Source organism: Drosophila kikkawai, chromosome 3R, assembly GCF_030179895.1.
Source record: "Drosophila kikkawai strain 14028-0561.14 chromosome 3R, DkikHiC1v2, whole genome shotgun sequence".
Classification (NCBI taxonomy): domain Eukaryota; kingdom Metazoa; phylum Arthropoda; class Insecta; order Diptera; family Drosophilidae; genus Drosophila; species Drosophila kikkawai.
The window spans coordinates 18025224-18044226 of NC_091731.1; the positions used below are offsets into that span (position 1 = coordinate 18025224).

The 19003-nt window shown below is 41.3% G+C and overlaps 3 protein-coding genes across 4 annotated transcripts; 1 reads left to right on the plus strand and 2 right to left on the minus strand.

Moving 5' to 3' along the window:
- Nucleotides 1-1359: 1359 nt before the first annotated feature.
- laf (labial associated factor) lies at nucleotides 1360-3915 on the minus strand. The gene is made up of 2 exons (XM_017175612.3): nucleotides 3809-3915; nucleotides 1360-3748 (listed from the first exon to the last, which is right to left on the minus strand). The coding sequence occupies exons 1-2, from the start codon at nucleotides 3902-3904 to the stop codon at nucleotides 1400-1402; spliced, it is 2445 nt and encodes an 814-aa protein (XP_017031101.2). The 5' UTR covers nucleotides 3905-3915; the 3' UTR covers nucleotides 1360-1399.
- A 3413-nt stretch (nucleotides 3916-7328) lies between these two features.
- LOC108080761 (cyclic GMP-AMP synthase-like protein) lies at nucleotides 7329-8632 on the plus strand. The gene is made up of 2 exons (XM_017175614.2): nucleotides 7329-7548; nucleotides 7762-8632. The coding sequence occupies exons 1-2, from the start codon at nucleotides 7380-7382 to the stop codon at nucleotides 8613-8615; spliced, it is 1023 nt and encodes a 340-aa protein (XP_017031103.1). The 5' UTR covers nucleotides 7329-7379; the 3' UTR covers nucleotides 8616-8632.
- Nucleotides 8633-12741: 4109 nt separating this feature from the next.
- LOC108080774 (uncharacterized) lies at nucleotides 12742-13563 on the minus strand. Of its 2 annotated transcripts, none has more exons than XM_017175638.3 (2): nucleotides 13425-13563; nucleotides 12742-13365 (listed from the first exon to the last, which is right to left on the minus strand). In XM_017175638.3, the coding sequence occupies exon 2, from the start codon at nucleotides 13349-13351 to the stop codon at nucleotides 13085-13087; it is 267 nt and encodes an 88-aa protein (XP_017031127.1). In that variant the 5' UTR covers nucleotides 13352-13365; nucleotides 13425-13563; the 3' UTR covers nucleotides 12742-13084. The 2 variants fall into 2 exon arrangements, with proteins under 2 accessions (XP_017031127.1, XP_017031128.1); XM_017175639.2 differs by having other exon boundaries at nucleotides 13413-13539.
- Nucleotides 13564-19003: the final 5440 nt, after the last annotated feature.

Genomic DNA, 19003 nt, shown 5'->3' on the forward strand with positions numbered 1-19003 from the left:
GACGGCGAGTGGAAAAAAGGAAGGCAAATATAATCAAGTCATATAAATTGAGTGCATTTTTCACAATAAATGAAGGGAATTGTCTAAATTATGCCGTGTGTGCTCACGAGATGACCACGAAACAGTCATCGTGGGCAGTGCGTGTGGGAAATTGTTTAGAATGCTATGGAAATGGTTAGTGATATGACTGAAAATTAGTTCAGAATGGCAAATTATTTTCTTAAGAAATTGAAATTTCGAAATTTATTTATTAGTTGGCATTTCTCTCGCATTGTTTCCAAACTTTTAGTAATTACATTTAAGTGACCATAGATCTCGTACCCGTTTCATCAGCAACAAACAAAATTAGGGCTCGCCAACAATCGAAAAATGTGGAAACTGAAAAGCCTGCACCGTACTGGCACTGTATCGTAAATTATAAACATATCGGAACGCACTTCATTATAAAGGAAAGTGGGGAACGAACACACACAGAAACAAATCCCTAAAAATATACCCGCTCAATCGATCGAGAGCTGGATCTCAGGCATTAGGCAGGTGAAATACGTTGATGTGCCTTAAAACAATATTTGCGCGCTGCAGTCTGTTTGGTTAGCAATTAGGTGCATCCCGATCTCGAATCCCGATCCAGAGCATCCAGCTAGCCAGCATAAGCCCGATCCCGAACCCGATCACGATCCCTGATCGATCATGTAAACAACCTCAGCATATTTAGTATGTGTCAGGAAAATAAATGGGCGCCTCGAGGGGCGGCAAAAGGGGGCGAAGGGCCCAAGTGCACGACTAGACTAACAGTAGCCATGGGCTAATTATGCTCCTCGGGGGCGGGGGCACCTGCTCCAGAGTGCCTCGCCCTTCAGCAAGATACTTGGCCAGCACTAAAGTTGATTTATGCACCGCGTCAGAGGACCCGGAGCAACCATAGCCGAGCCAGAACCGAGCCAGCAGACTGCCTGGCGACCCTGCCAGACCGCTGAAAGTTTCAAGTAGTTTGCAGTCCGCCTCAGCGGAAGGGTTTGTGCCAAGCCAAGCAACAAGCAGATAAACAAAATTTTAAATTTAAATACTTTACGGATATTATTTTAATGTTTGCAACTGGAAAAAAAAAATATTTTTATCAATATTTATTATTTTTAAATTAGATTACGTATTTTATCTGCAAAAAGCAGCAAAATAAAGACTGAATAACGTTTGCAAGAAGTTCATCATTATTTAAATAATAATTATATATTTTAGATAATATATATGAACATAACTTTACCCTAAAAACGTTATGAGAAATATTATACTTCAATATCCGAGAAATCAAAATTATTTCTTTTTTTTTTTCTTTTAGCGTGCAGAGAAACAAATTTCGAGTTGTATTCGAATAAAAAATATATATACACAGCAATATAATTCAATGAAAACTCTGAGCTATTTCTTTAAGCTGGCGTTGCAGCTTCCTGTTGAAATCCTGGGTCAGCAGCTGAAGGGCACCGTTCAGTGTGTTCTCTCTGTCGTCCAGGATGCTGGCCGTCAATTTGGAGTACTTACTTTCCTCCATGGGCTGCCAGTTGGACTTTGGTGTTGCCGAAGGTTGCCAATTGGATGGCTCAGTATAGGGATTGGCACAGGCTCGAAAAACACGCTCGGCCAGAAGAGATACGCGATCGGTACGTGGGGATTTCTCCTCCACCTCCGATCGGCGGGAGAAGATGACGCTGGGCTTGTAGCTCAAGATACTACTTGTGGAATCTATGGAACGACGAGACTTGCGACTGGTATTAACACTGCTCGATGGATTGCTCGTTCTGGTTGTCAAAGCAGCCGCCATTAGCTTGGCCCGAATATGCTCCTCATCATCGGTCAACGTTATGTCCAAGAAATCTGCATCATCGTCCAGAATAATCGCATCTCCCTGGAAACCCTCTGGAATCTCCATTAGAGCCTCGTCCGCATTGTATATCCTGAGACCCAGGCCGTTCTTTGACTTGGTCTTTAGATTATCCGTGATTGGTTTAGACTCAACGTCGCTCATTTCATGGGAAGCCAGGTGAGTAGATGATAAGGCTGGCTCCTCTTCGGAGCTTAGAATCTGATCCTCTGACAATTCCTCCACAATTTCACCATCGACTTGATCTGGTTCAGAGGGGCTTACATTTCGATCACCTACATCCTGTTTATCGTATGGCTCCTCCTCCAGATGAATTTCTGGGTCTTCACTACATACATCAGTGAATTCTTCGCAAGGATTAGTGTGTCCATCGTCAAACGTATATTCACTTGGTTGACTTGGACCTTCCTCATCACTAGTCACTCCTAAACCACGACTAACTATCCTACTTCCAGATCTGTCTGTCATCTCCCGATCCTCATCGTACACATTTCGAACCAGTTGAGTAAAGCTCAACACTGAACTTTCTTTGCAGTAGCTTCTCCCACCGGATTTCGGGTAAGAAATATCAGACATATTGCTGCGATATTCTTCTCCCTCCTCATCGTCACTGGGATATTGCACTCCAACAGAGATATTCGACTTGCGGAAGGAAACATCCCTCTCTTCCTCGGTGTCCATGTCGGTATAAACGTTCCGAGACTCGATCGTTTGTCGCCTTGTCTTGATATTAATGGGACTATTTCCACGATCTTGATATGTCTTGGGCACACTTTCCAGGCGACGATAATGGTGATGGCTATGGCGTGTGCTGCTGCGCGAATGATAATCTCTTTGAGTTCGGCTCGAAGATGTCACAGAGGTTGGATTTCCTATTCCGGAGACACTTTTGCAGTCTGTTAGGTAATCATGGTCATTAGTCTCCTCAGTATTGGAGCCCTCTCGTTGGTATTTTCTTGGTTTTGAATAAACGGAGCTCTGGATACAAACAGAAGATTCGCGCAAACTCAACGATGATCTTTGCCCATATGTGTTGGTGGAGTATTCGTCATAATACTTTTTTGGTTGTAGCTTCTTATTACTACGTTCCGATCTCTCCCTAAAACTGTCCATATCATTCACGGTTTGGCTGGATGGTAATCTCTTGAAGCAACTTCTTATGGGTGTGATCTTTCGATAGCCAACAGTTTGTGTTAGCTGACCTTCAGAGATTGCCTTGCAGTTGAATTCTTCTACATTTGATTGGCTGCCGAATTCCTCAGATCTCTTGCCCAAATCACTAGAGTAACTGGACTCCAGGCTGCTATAGGTGCCACTCTCCCGCCCCCTTGAATCGGATCTCTTGCGTGTCCCTCGCAGCTTGGACCTATTTATGTTGTAGGCCCTACAGGCCTGTTCGGCCTTTTGTTGGCGCTCTATGGACTCCTCGTAAATTTCGCTATATATCTGACTAAAGCTCTTGGAGTGATCAGTGGAGCGTTGACTTGGCTGGGACCGGGTCTGCATCTCATCCTGTTCGCTGGAGATGTATTCCATATCGTTGGGTGCGTATTCCTCGGAAGCCGAACCTTCTCTTGAATGTTGGCTTTGTGCTTCGACCTCTGGGAAGAAATTTGTTTGAGAGGCCTTCTTTTTGACCTTGGTAGTATAGCAGGCCACGGCATCCTGGTCTTGGATATCGGAGGAGCGCCTACTGGACTTTGATTTCACACTTCTCCCTGTATCTTCTCCCGAGGACAGCACTGTTGGCCTCTTTGGTCTCTTGGGAACTTCCCCAATGACAATGCAGTCTTGGTCTCCCAGAGATTCGCCCAGCGAGCCTGCTTTCCAATCCCTAGTTGATCCACTGGTGGAGCTCATCGTCTGACGTAACTTGGGATGGGAAGAATAGTTAGAAGGATAGCTCTAGAATTTATGTTAACCCTTTCTCACCATTTCAAGTTTATTATTTTCTTGGGTGTATCTGTATGTGGAATGTGGAAAGCCAGCTTTGCTAGCCAGCCTGACATCTACAGCGAGGCAGCCCATACTATAATCTATCGTCTTCTCCAGATTTCATCACCGCAAAGACCTTTGCTTTCAGCGGGCCCATCAATTACGGGGCCAACCAAACTTGGCAGCCACAAGGGAGCCAAGTGGCCATGTGTACTGCTGGCCCAAAAAACAGAACTCAATTAGCTAAACCAACGAAAACTCACTCAGCAACTCGAGAACCTCACATTGCCCACACACGAGCCGTTGAAGAAAAAGTGGAAAAGTGCAGCCAGCTCGGGGGGCTGACGGGGAGGAAAGAGGGATTCTTGGGGCAGTGCAACTGCGGCCCCATTAGTGTCACTTAGCAGCTAATTATGCTGCGCCCGAGAATTACTTTTTAATTTGTTGCCCTGCGCCCCGTTCCAAAATAAATAAACGCGCGCGCCAAGAACTTCAAGTGGTGACCAGACAAAAGGGGGGCTGAAAAGGGGAGCCACCGAAACTCAAGTGGCAAATATTTCCACTGGAGTTTTGGCAGCCAGCTTGGCTGCTCGTGTTCTCGGTGCTCCAGTCTGCGTTCTCCCTTCTCGGTGTCTGGCTTTCTATCCCCACTTATTCCACCGGCGCGTGCTGTGGGCGTTCACCTTAATTTCTGCGCCTGGAGCCTAAGGGCTCGAGTTCGAAGCCCGGGAACCTACGAACCTTGGTCTCCGTGGAAGCCTGGTGGCAAAATGGTCGTGTGCGGCTACAGAAATTATGTTGTTCGTCCAGTCGAGGTGAGAGCTTGGACCGAGTCTGGCCAAGATGGAGGAGGAGTGGCTTGATTGGAATTCTGCTGGAATCATTTGGTGTTTTGTCTGTTCCTAAATAAATAACTAAGACATGTTTTAAATATTAAATGAAATCAATAAGCTGTCTTAAGTATTCCCTTATGATGCTCAAAATAATAGTTTAAATACTTTCCTATATATTATTAAATATATATTTATTCTTTTATGAAATCCATGTTTGATTTGTATTAAATCTGTTTTTCAATTACCTTAAATTAACAAAGTGTAAATATAATTAATAATTACTACATAAATGTACCATAATTACCACCCATAAAACCCAAAGTAGTTCGCCAGGCTCAGCTTTCCTTTTTATAGTTCCTCGATCCTCGGACGCTTGTTTACCTTTTGATCTTCACGCCTTTGGTGGCACACGACTCCAGTCGCTTTCGCCATGTCCCAAGTGTTAATTAGACAAAAACTAATTAAGCATTTTGCGCACACACGCTCCAAATGTGGACCTCGAGGCGGGGAGTGAGCAGCCAGGGGAGTTCCACGGAGCAGACAACGGCGCCACATCACCAGTGACAAAGTCGCCTCAATCAGAGCGGAAAGCGAAGGGAAGAGCTGGAGCTGAAACCGAGAGATGCTGGGCCAAAAGCGGCAAAGACACATTTATTAAAGCCACTCTCGGGGCATAAATCGTTGAATGACATGCGACAAACGTCCGAGTTACATTCTGTGCGGTGCGATTGATACGACAATCGAGCGATCACCGATCGATGGTTGTCTTCGGATGGATGATGATGATGATGGGTAATTAAAAATTGATCACGTTTAACAAACTGCTACCGAAACAATATATCACAAATGATCAGCAGGAGGAGCATGGGGAGGAGGACTTGACAAAGTCACAAAACTTGAGCAGCTCCACCGATTCGGTTGTGTGTGGACACATCGATCTGGTTGAGCTGCCACATTAAGTCAAAGCTCTGGTTACATTTCATCCCTACGTTTTTTTATATGTGTGATTTTCCCTACCCTCTGCCAATCGAGGTCCATCAATAATTCATTACGGCCGAGTGATCTATTCAGCGAAGGAGCCGTCCCAGGCCAATCCATCGATCGATCGCGAGAAAAAAGATATTCCGCTTGTCAGCCGGGGCCCAGGGCACAAGTGTTCCTTTTTGTTTCCCCGTTTTGAAAGCAAAATTGTGCCATAAATATAATGAATACATATTTGGGAGGGCCTTCGAGAGGGGCCAGAACAATGGAACCGCTGAGGTTCCGCTCGTTATTAGCCGGGAACTGAAGGACCCTTCAGCCGGAGTGTTGGTTTTTGTGCGATCGCAGGCAACTTTTGATGGAACACCGCCGCAGACGGTTATTGATGAACGAGTGCGATGCGGTAGGGCAATGGATCACTGAGTGATCACGGATCGGTCATTGCTGGCCCCCTCTCGATCCCTTGAATCGCCGGATCTGAGTCCCCCGAAATCCACGGAAAGCCAGAAAACTTTAGACAAACTTTAACCCCTGAGAGATTTGCGACGAGGTGTTGGATAAAACATAAAGTTCGTGTGAATGCCGACACGTTGTGACAATTGTTTGACAACAACGGCCGCAGAGCGACAACAAAAGACATGGAGAACTATGGAAAGGTCGTCGCATGACTCGCCCACACAATCATCGATAAAGTGTCTTTCGTCTCTCTACCCGCCGTTTTCTGTAAAACGTGCCACGAGTCGCTCCGCGAACATTCAAAATATGCAAATGCCACAAAGGTAAACAAACACAGATACCTGAGAAACCGAACCAATCCAAGCATATCCAGCCAACCCGGTTCCATCCCAGGCCATCATCTCGCTGCGGTAATGGTTGTAGTGGTGTCTTTCCCGTCGGATTTCCTCGCCTCCCTCCGCTCTGCGGATATCTTGAGCAACAAAAATAAATTCAGCAAAAATAGGAATAAAAAAAATGGCATCTGGCTTATGAAATTGACGGGCGAGACAAATTTTGTCAGACTCTTGGACGTTTGTTCTGCTACGAAATTGTTTGCCCATTAGTCTACACCAAGATATTGGCGATCAGAAGAGGTTTTCGCCAAGTTCAAATCAAAACATAAAGGTATTTCATTCATTATTTGCTTGATGGTTTTCTAAAGTGACTTTAGTAATACTTACTGATACTGATATGAAGAATGAGATAATGAATAGTGTGCTAAAAAGCTTATTTCTTTGATTAGAAAGCTATTTTTCCTTTATTCAATTTGATTAAACTAAGTTAGTATAGGCTTATCATACCTTTGCCTCTCATTGATTGTATAATCAGACACTTGCTCGCGATATCAATTCAACTTAATCCTAAAGGGCAGATTATTTTCATTAAACAAACACATTTGAAAACGATTGTGCTCGACTGCATGATACCCTGGTACCCAAAAAAAGAATCATTAGATTAAAACATAAAAGCAGGAGGTCTTTCCTTGAATTAGTGGTTAACCACTTGTAAAATGTAAATTGTAAAAGATATGTGTTCAAAATATAAATATACTTCTTGAACATATTTGCCAAACCAAACCAAAACAATTATATATAGTCTTAACACAATTTCCGTTCAGTTTGTTATCGCAGTGATAACAAATCGTAAGGTACTATGTTATAGAGAGATAGAGAGCTGGCTATTTCAGTCGACTTCTGGAGCTTGAAGTGAATAGTTGAAATTATATGTACAGAACTAATTGAAAAAGAACAACAATCATGAGCTTTACCGAAAATTTACAACAAAAATTGATGAACTTGGAAATATCCAGCAAGGATCACACAGTATATACAGAGGACGCGGATGCCCTTTTAAATCATGTGATTGAAGAACTAAAGGAAAAGGACCCTTCCTTTGCCGAAGTTTTCGTCGGCCTAAGCCTTTGTGGTAAGTTTGTGGAAAACCTTTTGTTGATTCATTTATATACACCAATTTGTTTAGTACCTCGACATTTTTAGTAGTAGTATTATTTATATTTTTGAAAATGAAAACTCATATAATACTTGACTTTAAAATAATATATTTCCAAATATTTTTTGACAAATAATTAAATTTAATTTAAATGAAATTACTCACTTCGTAAATATCCCTATTTTCCAGGCAGTTACTTGGACCAAGTGAAGCTGGATGTTCCTGACGAATTCGATTTGCACTTGAAACTAAAATTTCCCTTTAAGGTCACTCCCAAATCGAACAATTCCGAATTTGTCTCATTGTGTGCCGAATTCGAGCCCATGTTACTGAAGTTTGACATCGAAGGCGCAGATCTTCAGCACTGGCTCCACAGTGTCTTCAAAAAAGTCTTCTCTTCAGATTTGATATTAAGCTGCAACGGTAAAAAATATACATTAAGCTATCGAATGGGAACCTACGGCTGTGCCCACACAATTAAGGCTGTATCTAAGGATCGCGCTTTATCGATTGACCTGGTTCCGGCATTTGAATTCACGGGATCCCAGTGGCCGTTCGCTGATCCACCCGTTCCCCAAAAAGTCCGCAATGCATATCCCTGGCTGGCAACCGCTCTATTGGGTGTAAATAAGACCGGAAAGTCGTTTATAGTCTCTGCCCCAATGTGGGAGAATGCATTGATAAAGGATAACCATAAACTCAAGGACGTGCTGCGCCTCATGAAGGGATTGCGAGATGCAAACAGAAAACAATTACCCGAACTTTCAAGCTATATGATGAAAACTGTCCTGCTGCATCGGGCGGCAACGGTCGACTGGAAAAGGGACTTGGGTGAACTATTTGTGGAGATGTGGGGTCACTTGATAAAACACCTTTGGAATGGCAAACTCGAAGTTTTCTTGACAAGAAACGGGAACTTGCTGAGCCAAATGCACCCTCAAAGCCAAAAGAAATGTCTAGCTACAGCTGAAGACCTTCTTAAATCATTAAAAGAAGCCAAACTTGCCGTTGATAAATTTGATAAAGTGTTTACAGAAAAATAAACAAAATATTAATTTAAGTGTTTCGATATATTTTCTACTTAAATCTAAATGCCATATACTTAACCTTCCCCTCCCACTTGCCCAGATCTGCGTTCAGCGTGCTTGCTGTTGTTAGTCCGCCTGGAACAACGCCACCACAGCTTATTGATATCGTGCTTATTGATCTTGTTCGGCGATAAGTCTGCGCTCAAATACTTATATATATATATAAATATTTTCATCGTCGGGCTTAAGCTTCCACTTCCATGGAAGCGGATCGCATAAAAGCGGAGGGGGCAGAAACAAAGACTCCAGCTTGGCGTTGGCATTAGAGCCGATCTTCGGACTTGGCCAGTAGTTGAATCGGATTCTTTTAAATGTATCTTTGCCAGCTATTCTGGCCTTTCTGCAGCTGAACCCGGGGTTGAGCTTGAGATCAGGACAAGGATGAGGACTGGGGCACATGTGCCCCAAACATTCTCACACGACCAGCTGTGGAATGGCGAGGAGCATCTTGCTCGAACTGGAACTAAAACTGGGGCTCAACGATTGCGGGCCTCCTAGCCTAGACCGCGTCTATAAATTTCAGGAACAGTTTAGGGGTCTGCCTTTGGCTTTCGCCTGAAGGTCTTTGCCGTTCCGCGAATTAATATTCGTGTGATTTTTTATCGTTATTTGATTTCAGCCAAATTTACTGGCCATGCAAGTCAAAGTTCCAGTCAAAATTGTTGCAATTGCAGGCGGCGAAAGGCAATCGGTACTTTTCTCAGTCCCATAATAAATTGCAGCTTATGGAAGGGGGATTTATGAATTGGAAAGAACCCATGATGGATAACCAATAAAAGTTTACTAAACTAACTACTAGCCTGGAGAGTTTAGAAAAGAAGAGAAATTAATAAATATTTCTGTATCGAAATTCCTCAAATAAAAACTAAGTATGATTTGAAATTTAGATTCTCAATTTTAAAAACTAATTGTATTAACAAGCAAATCACAGCTCATTGAAACTACCCAAGTGAGAAAACCCCACATAATCTACCCCACAAATCCTTATAAGATGTTCTATTAACTCTTCACCCCATTAACCTTCGCCAACATGTGTCAACCCATTGCCATAAATGTCCGAAAAATTAACATGAGCCCCAAGTGGCAAGGTCCCATGAGCCGCAAGTGGCCCCAGGATAGTCATTAAGCGACTGAGCCTCAACTTTAACCTTTTTAATGGCAGGCAGCATCATAAAATCCCATCTGAACCGCACATCGCCTCTCCGAATACCTGGCAAATTAGCCAAAGCCATAAATGAAACAACATAAACGGGAAGGAGCTGAAGCCTTGGGTGTAATTATGCAAAACATTTCCATGCGAGCAGATGGATTGGGCATCGAGGGGCGTTTGCAGAAATTAACTTATTAATTCTGCAAGTTGGAATTTCAATTTGGCCGATTCTTGGATCGATTTCGCCTGTCCTTTTTTATGGTCTTGCAACGTTTTAGTTATTAATTTCAGTCGCAAACGAAGCCAAAGCCCACACGGCGTATGTGGAATGTCTCTGCGCCTAATGAGGAACAGGCGGAGGGGCAAAGGGACGAGGAGTGAGCGCAGGAAAACAGCAGCTCGTAATTTAATATTTCATGGCGCCAGCAGCACTATAAAAAACGCAGCAGCCTCGAGTCCAGCTCCAAAATGAAATGACTTAAGCTGCACCATTCATTATGACAACACGACGTTGGCCGAGGACCTGAAAACTCCAAGTCTACACTTAAAAAATGGAATGAGATAATTATATTCATTAGATTTTTGTAGAGGCAATTCAAAATTAGACTAAAATCCTAAGAGTTTTCATAAACAGAAGTAATTGTTGATCTAAATTTTAGATTTTAGATTATAAAATGAACTTAAAATATATTCTTAAGTATGCTTTCACCTTACTAGAAACAAGTATATTGCTTACAATTAAACATTTATAATAAATTGATTTAAAATCTTTAGCGATTTCAAGGACGCTCCTGATAATTTTGTAAAGAAAAAAAAATGTATAAATATTTAAGTCTATGCTACATTTATGACATCCAATAAATCAACATTTTCTTTAAGTGTCCACAGACCCAGCCCAGACAGGCGCGGGCGGTTGGGGGGGCCATACATTCTCCGGGCTTTTTGCAGATTTGCTGCTGCTTCATCTTCATCATCTTTCGGTTATCTTCGCGGGTCCCTTGGCACAGTAAAAAAATGTCTGCGCCAAACACAAATTTTGTGTTGAGATTGCGATCATTTCGACGATACGGCCCCGCACTCCTTCGGCCCTGAAAAGGTCCGGCATTTCGTATTCAGGCGTGTGCGCAGGCGCAATCCGCGAATCGATTCACCCCGCCCCCTTTGTCACCACCCCCCCGAAAAACAGCAGCAACAAAAACCACAAAAGACAAGGTGGAACAACGCGTGACGCAAAAATACCAAGCACACAACATTTGACTGTTGTTCTGGTTACCCTCTCATGTCACTCCGATGGACTGGGAGAAAAAAGGTAAGACTGGGATGAATAAAATTATACAATTTAAAAGTTAAAATGCCAATAGTTTAAAGATTTATATAGCTTTTATAGTCTTTAATATCTGTTGTTTTATACGGACTAGCAAACATGGCCAAATTGACTCGGCTGGTGGATTTAATCAAAAATAATACACGTTTTTTTTAACCCCAGAGATAGTTCCTTCTTCATATTTTATAATCTTGTTCTTGTACTTTTTACACACCCTTAATTATAATTATTATAAATATAAGATTAGTATAATAATAATAAAAATATAAAATATTATATTTCAAATAGTAAATTTAAAAACAAATAAGATTTGCCTGAACAAATAAGAATTACCTGATCTAATCTAGTCTTGAAATTTTATAAAATTAAAAAATCTTACAGAACCTCTATAATATCTTAAAAAATAAGTAAATAAGCCGATTTTTAAATCTCAAAAATGAAATAATCCATATGCTTTAATTAAAATAAAGTATTCATATATTACCCTCAGCATATTCAAGCGATAAAATCGCTTGGGCCAGCATCTGAACTCGCATGTTGAATGCTGAATGAATGATATTTTATGCCTTACTTGCAAATCTGTGGGTTTTCGTTGATTGTTTTTGTTTTGTATTTTTTTATTCCTTTTTTTTAACTCCTGCACCTTGGTTCGGCCAAAGCCCATAAACGTAATGTGTACAAAATTGTGAACATGTGGGAACTTTTTCGCGTTTCAGTTTCATTTTCGGTTTGAGTTTGCTTTTATTTTGATTTTATTTCGTATGCTGGTTGGCCGGTTGTTTGGCAGTTCGGTTGTTTGGTTGGCTGCATTGGACAACATCGATGACTGCGATTGCGTCTGCCACTCCGCCACGCTCCCCCGCAGCCATGAGATGCATCCCCATCCCCATCCCCATTCCCAGCTCCTGCTCCATCTGGGTCTGGCCTCAGCTTTTTGGTGTTGTTATGTCGTACTCATTTCGCTTTTGATTTATGCAGCATACCCTTTCTAAATAATAAATAAAATATGAAATATGTCGTTTTTCGCTCTGGCTATGTTTTTTTTCCAGCCTCTTGCAGCTCGAGGAAGAACCGATCTTCGGTTTCACCGGACTGCTGGCCCCACCTGAAACCTTCCCAAAGTCTGGGTCCAGTTGGTGTCGTTTTGTTAAGTGTCCATCAAAATCATTTTTGTGTCTCCACAACGCTCAAAATGTATACATCAAATGCCCTGTTCTGCTCCTTTTTTCGGTTAGCTCATAAATTATATTTCTGCCAGGCCTCCTTAGGGCTCTTGTTTGTGGGATACTTTTTTTCTGGGCGTGTGTGTGGTTTTATTTCGACCCGAAGAAATTGAAAGTTAGACTGCGACGGAGACTGACAAGTGAGCTTGGGGGAATGCGATACCCACTTTGGGCATATGAATGCTGGGTCCGGCGCTAGTTGGCTGTCAAATTAGTTCGGTTTCACGGTGACTGATGGGAGTTCAGAGCAAGTCAAGCTGTGGAGTAAGGGGTTGTATGAAGGGAATAAATTAAGGAATGTTTCTAAATGAATTCAATGACTTTTCAACCCAACTGACTTTCCTTAAGTTGCGTTTAAAATCAAAAATGTAACATATATTCATGTTGAGGGTTGCATAACAAATGTTTTAATATTAACTTCACAAATTATTAATTTTTCACATTTCTTAGATTTTTTTATGTCTTCCAAACAATCAAGTGATTAAACTAAAACAAATATAGATTCCTATATCCTTCCTTCCATCCATCCAACGTTTGATTAGACTATTAAATATGAATCAAGATTCTAATATCCTTTTAATTGAGTCCAAGGTTCAAATATTTTTCAGTGCAGACCAAAATTTGGATAGGCTATTTTCGGTGGTCGACTCCACTTCGATCCAACTCAAAGCCGCGGGAACAACGGTAATCATTAACTCAAGCTTAAGACAATTTTTATAATGTAAAACTAGAGGCCGCACTCGAAGGGCATGATGTAATCGTCGAGAATGCGCACGCGGCGCAGCTGTCCCTGCGAGTCAACTCCCACCTGGCCCAGCTCATCGCCATCGGCCGAAGCCCGCTTTTCATCCTTGAGCGCGGCCTCCTCATCCTTTAGCTCCACCTGGTGGCGCTGCAACACCAACATAGAGGCAGCAACTGCGGCCTCCTGGCGCAGCCAGCCGGACATGATCCAAATTTGGCGAATGCAGGTGGTCAACGAGAATGGCTTCATGGTGAAAATATTATCTGCGGGAAGGTGTTTTTTAATTTAGTTGGATTTTCAAGAGACACACCTTTTCACACACCATACAAAAATCAATAGAAAATTATTTGGTTTTGGTAGCTCAGACTGATTTGAAAGAGTGATGGGAAGTGAAATTTGGATTTGTAAAGACGAAACACTATGACATTTTTTGAAGGCCTTGCTAGTTCAAGGAATACAATAGTTACAGTAACATAAATAAGTAAAATAAACTCAGAGCTAAATAAAAGATAAACTCTATTTACTAATACCTTCATATAAATCTCCAAGAATACACAAATTTCATGTTACCCAAGTTGAATTTCCTTCTTACTAAAGGTAATTTCAGTTTTTTCCAACAAAACAAGATCCTTAAAAAGGTCACCCGTGCCATTTCCAGTGTTCCGCAAGCAATTACCATTACATAAATCATAACCATTTCGCTTCGTTTCTTTTTATTTGATATCCTTTAATGGGTTGTAAGGAAAGTAAACGTCAGCCGGATGAGCATAAAAATAGGCATTCAAATAAATAGACTAAACCGGATTTGCAACAAGCCCAGTACCAGGCACACGTTTGGCTCACACACCTCCGCATCAGTATCCGCATCCGTATCCGCAGCCCCATCCATTTCCGTTCATATGACGCATTTCCTTCGCGCCACAACAACAACAATACAAACTGCAAGTGAAGTTTCCTTGTTTGAAGACCCACCATTATCCTTTCACACGCAGAGTCCTGGTTTTCGGGGGGGAAAGGAGCTAACGCTTTCGGAAAAAGTCAATTAAAAAAGTTAAATAAATCATAAACTTGGCAGATGATTTGATTGCGGCGCAGGATTCCTTGCTCAGCCATTGGGCCACAATGTGTCTATGTGTTTTCTCACTTTACCTATAGAGGGTGGTTTTTACACAGAGAAAAATATTTCTATTTTTAAATGAAATGATTTTTGCAGCCATCAAGTTATATCAAAATACTTAAGACACTCAACCAATTCCAACAATTATAAATTAATATTTTTTAAATTTACTAATATAATATAATGTACTAAATTTAAGATATTCCTATTTTTTATTTGTACTTTCTGCTCGCAAAATATTCTTTTTCTGTAAATCTGCGTTTGTTTTATTTGCTCGAGTGTTACCAGGGGCTTTCATTCATTGAAGGGAAATGTTCTTCCGTCGTCCTTCGTGTGTTTACTTTGCTGCGGTTTTCTTTTTGCGAGGCTTAGCTTCCGGACGGGCGGATGGGCGGACATCCGCCGAACGCCTCGTTCCCCAGTTGACTTTCGGGCATCATAACTGTAACTGTAAATGCTGCTCGGCGACCGTCCGGCGGGGTAGAATTTATGAAGTGTGGCGTGTGCAAGGACACGTGCTCGGAGTCCTGCATTTGAGTTCTGGGCGTGCTCTGGGGATTTCCATTATTAAACATTTTCAGCTCTTCGGCGGCTGGAAGTGATTTGCTTTGATTTTTTCTCGTCGGGCATTTATCATTCTCCGACTTGCTCTTTGGCGTCTTGGCAGTAAATGAATTTTAATCAAATATATTTTGCATAATTTATGATTTTCATGGATATTTGTCGCATCTCTCAAACCGTCTATATGTATATTCATGCATATATTTATTTTGTTGGCAGTCGTTTTTAACTTGTCCGCACCCGCATCCGTTTCCGCAGTTCTTTGAGAACAGAAAAATAAAAGAAAATTTGAGTCTGTCGAAAGAATTCGATTTTAAGGTACTCTAAATAATAAATATGATTTTTAATTATATAATTGATAAAACAATAAATGTATCTTTGAACTGATTTTAATCGATTTACAATGATTTATTTGCATTTGCTACTTTGATCTAGTCCAATTTAATTTAAGGCATAATATTATATCATTAAAAATCGTATATAAATAAATTATTGTTAATCTAAAAGTTGTATATTAATCCATTTACATGGTAGATTTTATATTTAATTTTTTTTTTTTTCATTTTATAACATGCAATTTTTTATTTTCCTGATCACTTTACAAATCAACATTTTCTCTAGTTGGTTTACTTTTAGTTTTCCGGTTCTAGAGACTCCGCTCTCAGAACTTTATACAGATTTCCCCAACTTGTATCCTTCTGTCTGGCAGCCATTGCGAACTCACTGCGCCAATACGTTTCCGTTTTCCTGTCTGCCCTGACATTTGCAGCATGTTTCTTGTCATTATCCTTGGCTCCTTTCAGCTTCCTCGATTCATTTTCCTTTTTTTCTTTTGCCTGGCTTTTTTGTATATTTTTGGGGCCTTACGAAATGATTTAATGACAACGAATGAAAAATTTATTGTGCGTGAAGTTTCTTTTCGCTCAAGGGTCGCCGGATAAATTGGCAACGACATCTCGGTGCATTAGCTAGCGCAGATTCTGGCCTTTCCAACCCTCGTTTAAATATATACATACGTTTCTCGAGGGGAACGAGGGCGGGGCGGGCAGAGATAGGTTGGACAGATAGCAGGTCCTGTCAATGTCATAACTATGTGGGCGTGCCCCATTTGCCCTTGCCTGGCGGGTCGATAATTATGTTGTCAGTTCCAACATGTCCCCGATTAACCCTCCAAATGTTCCGATGCGGGCGGGTTGGGTCAAATTACCAAAGATTGCAGTCGAAAATTGCAATTGCGGTGTTGCCTTAAGGTTGCGAGTATGAGAAGCGCGGAGAAGGGTGCAGATTGCTGGGTAATTCGAGAAGCCACTTGTCAGAGTTCAAAAGCAGGCTTGCTGGATATTTATTGTACTTGAAATAGGAAATCTTTGATTACAGAAACGTTTTTCTATAATTTATGCCAAATAGTTAAGGAATAATCAGGCTTTTAATCCCCAATTGCTTCTTCTCGTTGTAGACGATATTCTGAAAATATACACAGCTTCTTTTAAAAAGTCTCCACCCCAACCAAAAGGCCATTGAAGACGTCACAGCCACTGGCCAGGGCCATTAAAATTTCAATAGCTGTGCCCTCGGACGCGGAGTTCCTTCCTTTGGGCTACCAACAACCAATCGTTCGCCATCTCCTCCTGTCTCTCTTGTCAATATTGGACAATTCATGCGCATTGCGTAAACATCCGTTAAAACTTTATTTTATGGCCGCCATTTTACGGACGTTTTGGTGTAAATACATTTCCGCCAGCGACAACGGAGAAGGGACAGCGAACAACGGACCAGAGACCAGAGACCAGGGACCAGAGGCCTCGGCCCAGTAGCCAGAAAGGAACCGAAACGAAATCGAGACTCCAAGGGGACAGATTCCGGCTCAGGAAGCGCAAAAAAATGGCGACGCCAACGGACAACGGTGGGGCATCGAAGGAGATAACCGGCGTAATATCGGCAGTGGGAGCGAGGAAGGACCACGGGCATAAATTATGCGCTGCAAAATAAACGACGAGGCGCATAATAAAAATCGGCAAAAAATTGTGTACGCAATCAAAAGCATAAAATGGCAATGAGAATATCGGAAAGATGAAGGAAATATGTTGGAGGGAAAATACTCTAACTTGTAAACCAAGTTTTATAAACTTTATGAATGCTTGCAAGATGAAGTAAAGGAATATCTTATACCAAATTATCATAGGTTGTAAAAGATAACTTAGTGAAATAAATAATTATTATTTAATAATATTTTGCTATATGGAACGGTGGTCTTTAATAATTTCTGGAAGAGGAATTTGCATCAAAGTTTTTATTAGTTTTAAATATATAAAATCAAGTCAAGTAAATTTAAATTAAAAACAAATATTTATAAAATATGAAATACGTTTATAATTATTTATAAATATTTCCAAGATTTTTATCAAAAAAGTAGTTAGAGCATCAACAAAGCCACACAACAAAATATGCTCTTCAACGTTCTTTCTTTCTTTTTGTATTTTTGTTTGCCGCACAAGAAAGCAATTTAAGGAAGCCATCGCAGAGGCCAACAGAAATAAAAGAAAATATGACAATTTTAATGAAAAATCTTGTACATTACGTGGAAGAAGAGGGAATGCGATCGGGGGAGGAGGAGCTACGTATTTTTGTGACAAGCATGTGACCCAATTATGCGCAATCATGGCGACAAGTTGAAGGAATCATAACAAACATTTCCATTCAGTGGGGATCTGGGATCTGGAGCACAAAAGGCGGAGTGTCATCGGCACAAGACACGAGGCGAGTTTTCTTCGACTTTTCCGTGCCCCGTGCCCCATCCCCTCCCCCTCTATTCGCAACAATTTCAATTTCAATGCGCCTGACAGCGCCAGTCCGTCATCAGACGCTCCACTCGCCCTCCTCGATACAGCCCCTGTTTCTAGCAGGAGACAACGTGGCTGGCTGATGACGATGATAAGGACGATGACGACAATCAGAGGCAAACAAACAAGTTAATGTTCGAAGGGGGAGGAGTACACTCAAAAAAAAGTGTGCTTCAAAATGTCAAAAGCTGTTATACGTAAAATTCTAAGCTTTATGTATTAATTATAATAATAAATAATAATTATAATTATAATATATACATAAATTACCTTTAGTATACCACCTTTTTCGAAATTAATTTGATAAATAAAGAAAGGATGTCCAGCCTTCTCGTATGTTATCAATTTATCAAGAAAAATTATTAAGTGAACTTAGCTAAGATAATTTATAAATTAAAACCTTAATATTTTCTCACTGTTCAAAGATAATTTTTTAAGTGCAATGAGAAAATTTGCCGCTCATTGTGTACAGTATGTCCCAGAAGCCAAAAGGCTTTTGTCCTAACAAGTGGCCACAATTGAATAAATGAATGCACAAACGAGTGGGCCGATGACAATGGCCGAATGAATGACAACAGTGGGTCGCAGCAGTGGAATAGTGATTCAGAGGGCACGGGGCAGGTGAATGCTCCGCTCATTATGCCCCTCGTTGCCAAATCGCTTTACCAAATTGCAGGACGACCGCCTGGAAACCCACCCAATTTCTAGCTTCGCTCCTGGTTTGTGTGCTGCAATTTGCGCTCTTTGTCTGCCGCTCTTGGGGGATATGCAAATAATTGCTTTATGCTCTTGTTCAGTCCGGCCCATTATAAGCCATCCCCCTCAGCCTCCCAGTTTGTGACACAAGGACTAACCCTGACACGACTTAATGAGCTTTCATTCGAGTGGCGACCGCGAACTAAGTTAAGTGGATTCCTGCGGTTTGCCAAAAACATAATTGAACATCAATTGCGGTATTTGTTTAGTGTCCTGGCGAACAAAACAGGCTTTAGTTGGAAAGCGAAGTAGTTTGTTCAATTCAAGTTGTGATTTTCTTTAAAAAAAAATAAGAAAATGGTCCAAGAACTAAAGTTAACATAGAGAAACTTTCCTATTGGTAGAACCTCAATCACTATGCAAATAATATCCATTATTTTCTTGCTATTTATAGATCAGGATAATGATTTTTGCTCTTAAACCCAGTAACTGCTGCGTAGATGGTGCCACTTAATAGTCTGCGCCAGTGCCCCGAATCGCACTTCAACTCCTGTACTGTAAATACACTCCCCCAATTTAGAGTTCGATAAGCGGGAAAATCTCCCACGTTCCACTAAGGAACCCAACGAAACCAAATCAACAATTATACAGCGAATTAAGTCAACCCAAGTCAGAAAACTTTGAACG

What these genes read in the sequence shown, in the direction of transcription:
- LOC108080774 (XM_017175638.3), bottom strand. Translation starts at nt 13,351, where the DNA reads ATGAAGCCATTCTCGTTGACCACCTGCATTCGCCAAATTTGGATCATG.
- laf (XM_017175612.3), bottom strand. Translation starts at nt 3,904, where the DNA reads ATGGGCTGCCTCGCTGTAGATGTCAGGCTGGCTAGCAAAGCTGGCTTT. An exon ending in AAAATAATAAACTTGAAATG is followed by an intron (nt 3,749 to 3,808) that starts GTGAGAAAGGGT and finishes TCCCATCCCAAG; the next exon opens with TTACGTCAGACGATGAGCTC.
- LOC108080761 (XM_017175614.2), top strand. Translation starts at nt 7,380, where the DNA reads ATGAGCTTTACCGAAAATTTACAACAAAAATTGATGAACTTGGAAATA. An exon ending in CGTCGGCCTAAGCCTTTGTG is followed by an intron (nt 7,549 to 7,761) that starts GTAAGTTTGTGG and finishes CCTATTTTCCAG; the next exon opens with GCAGTTACTTGGACCAAGTG.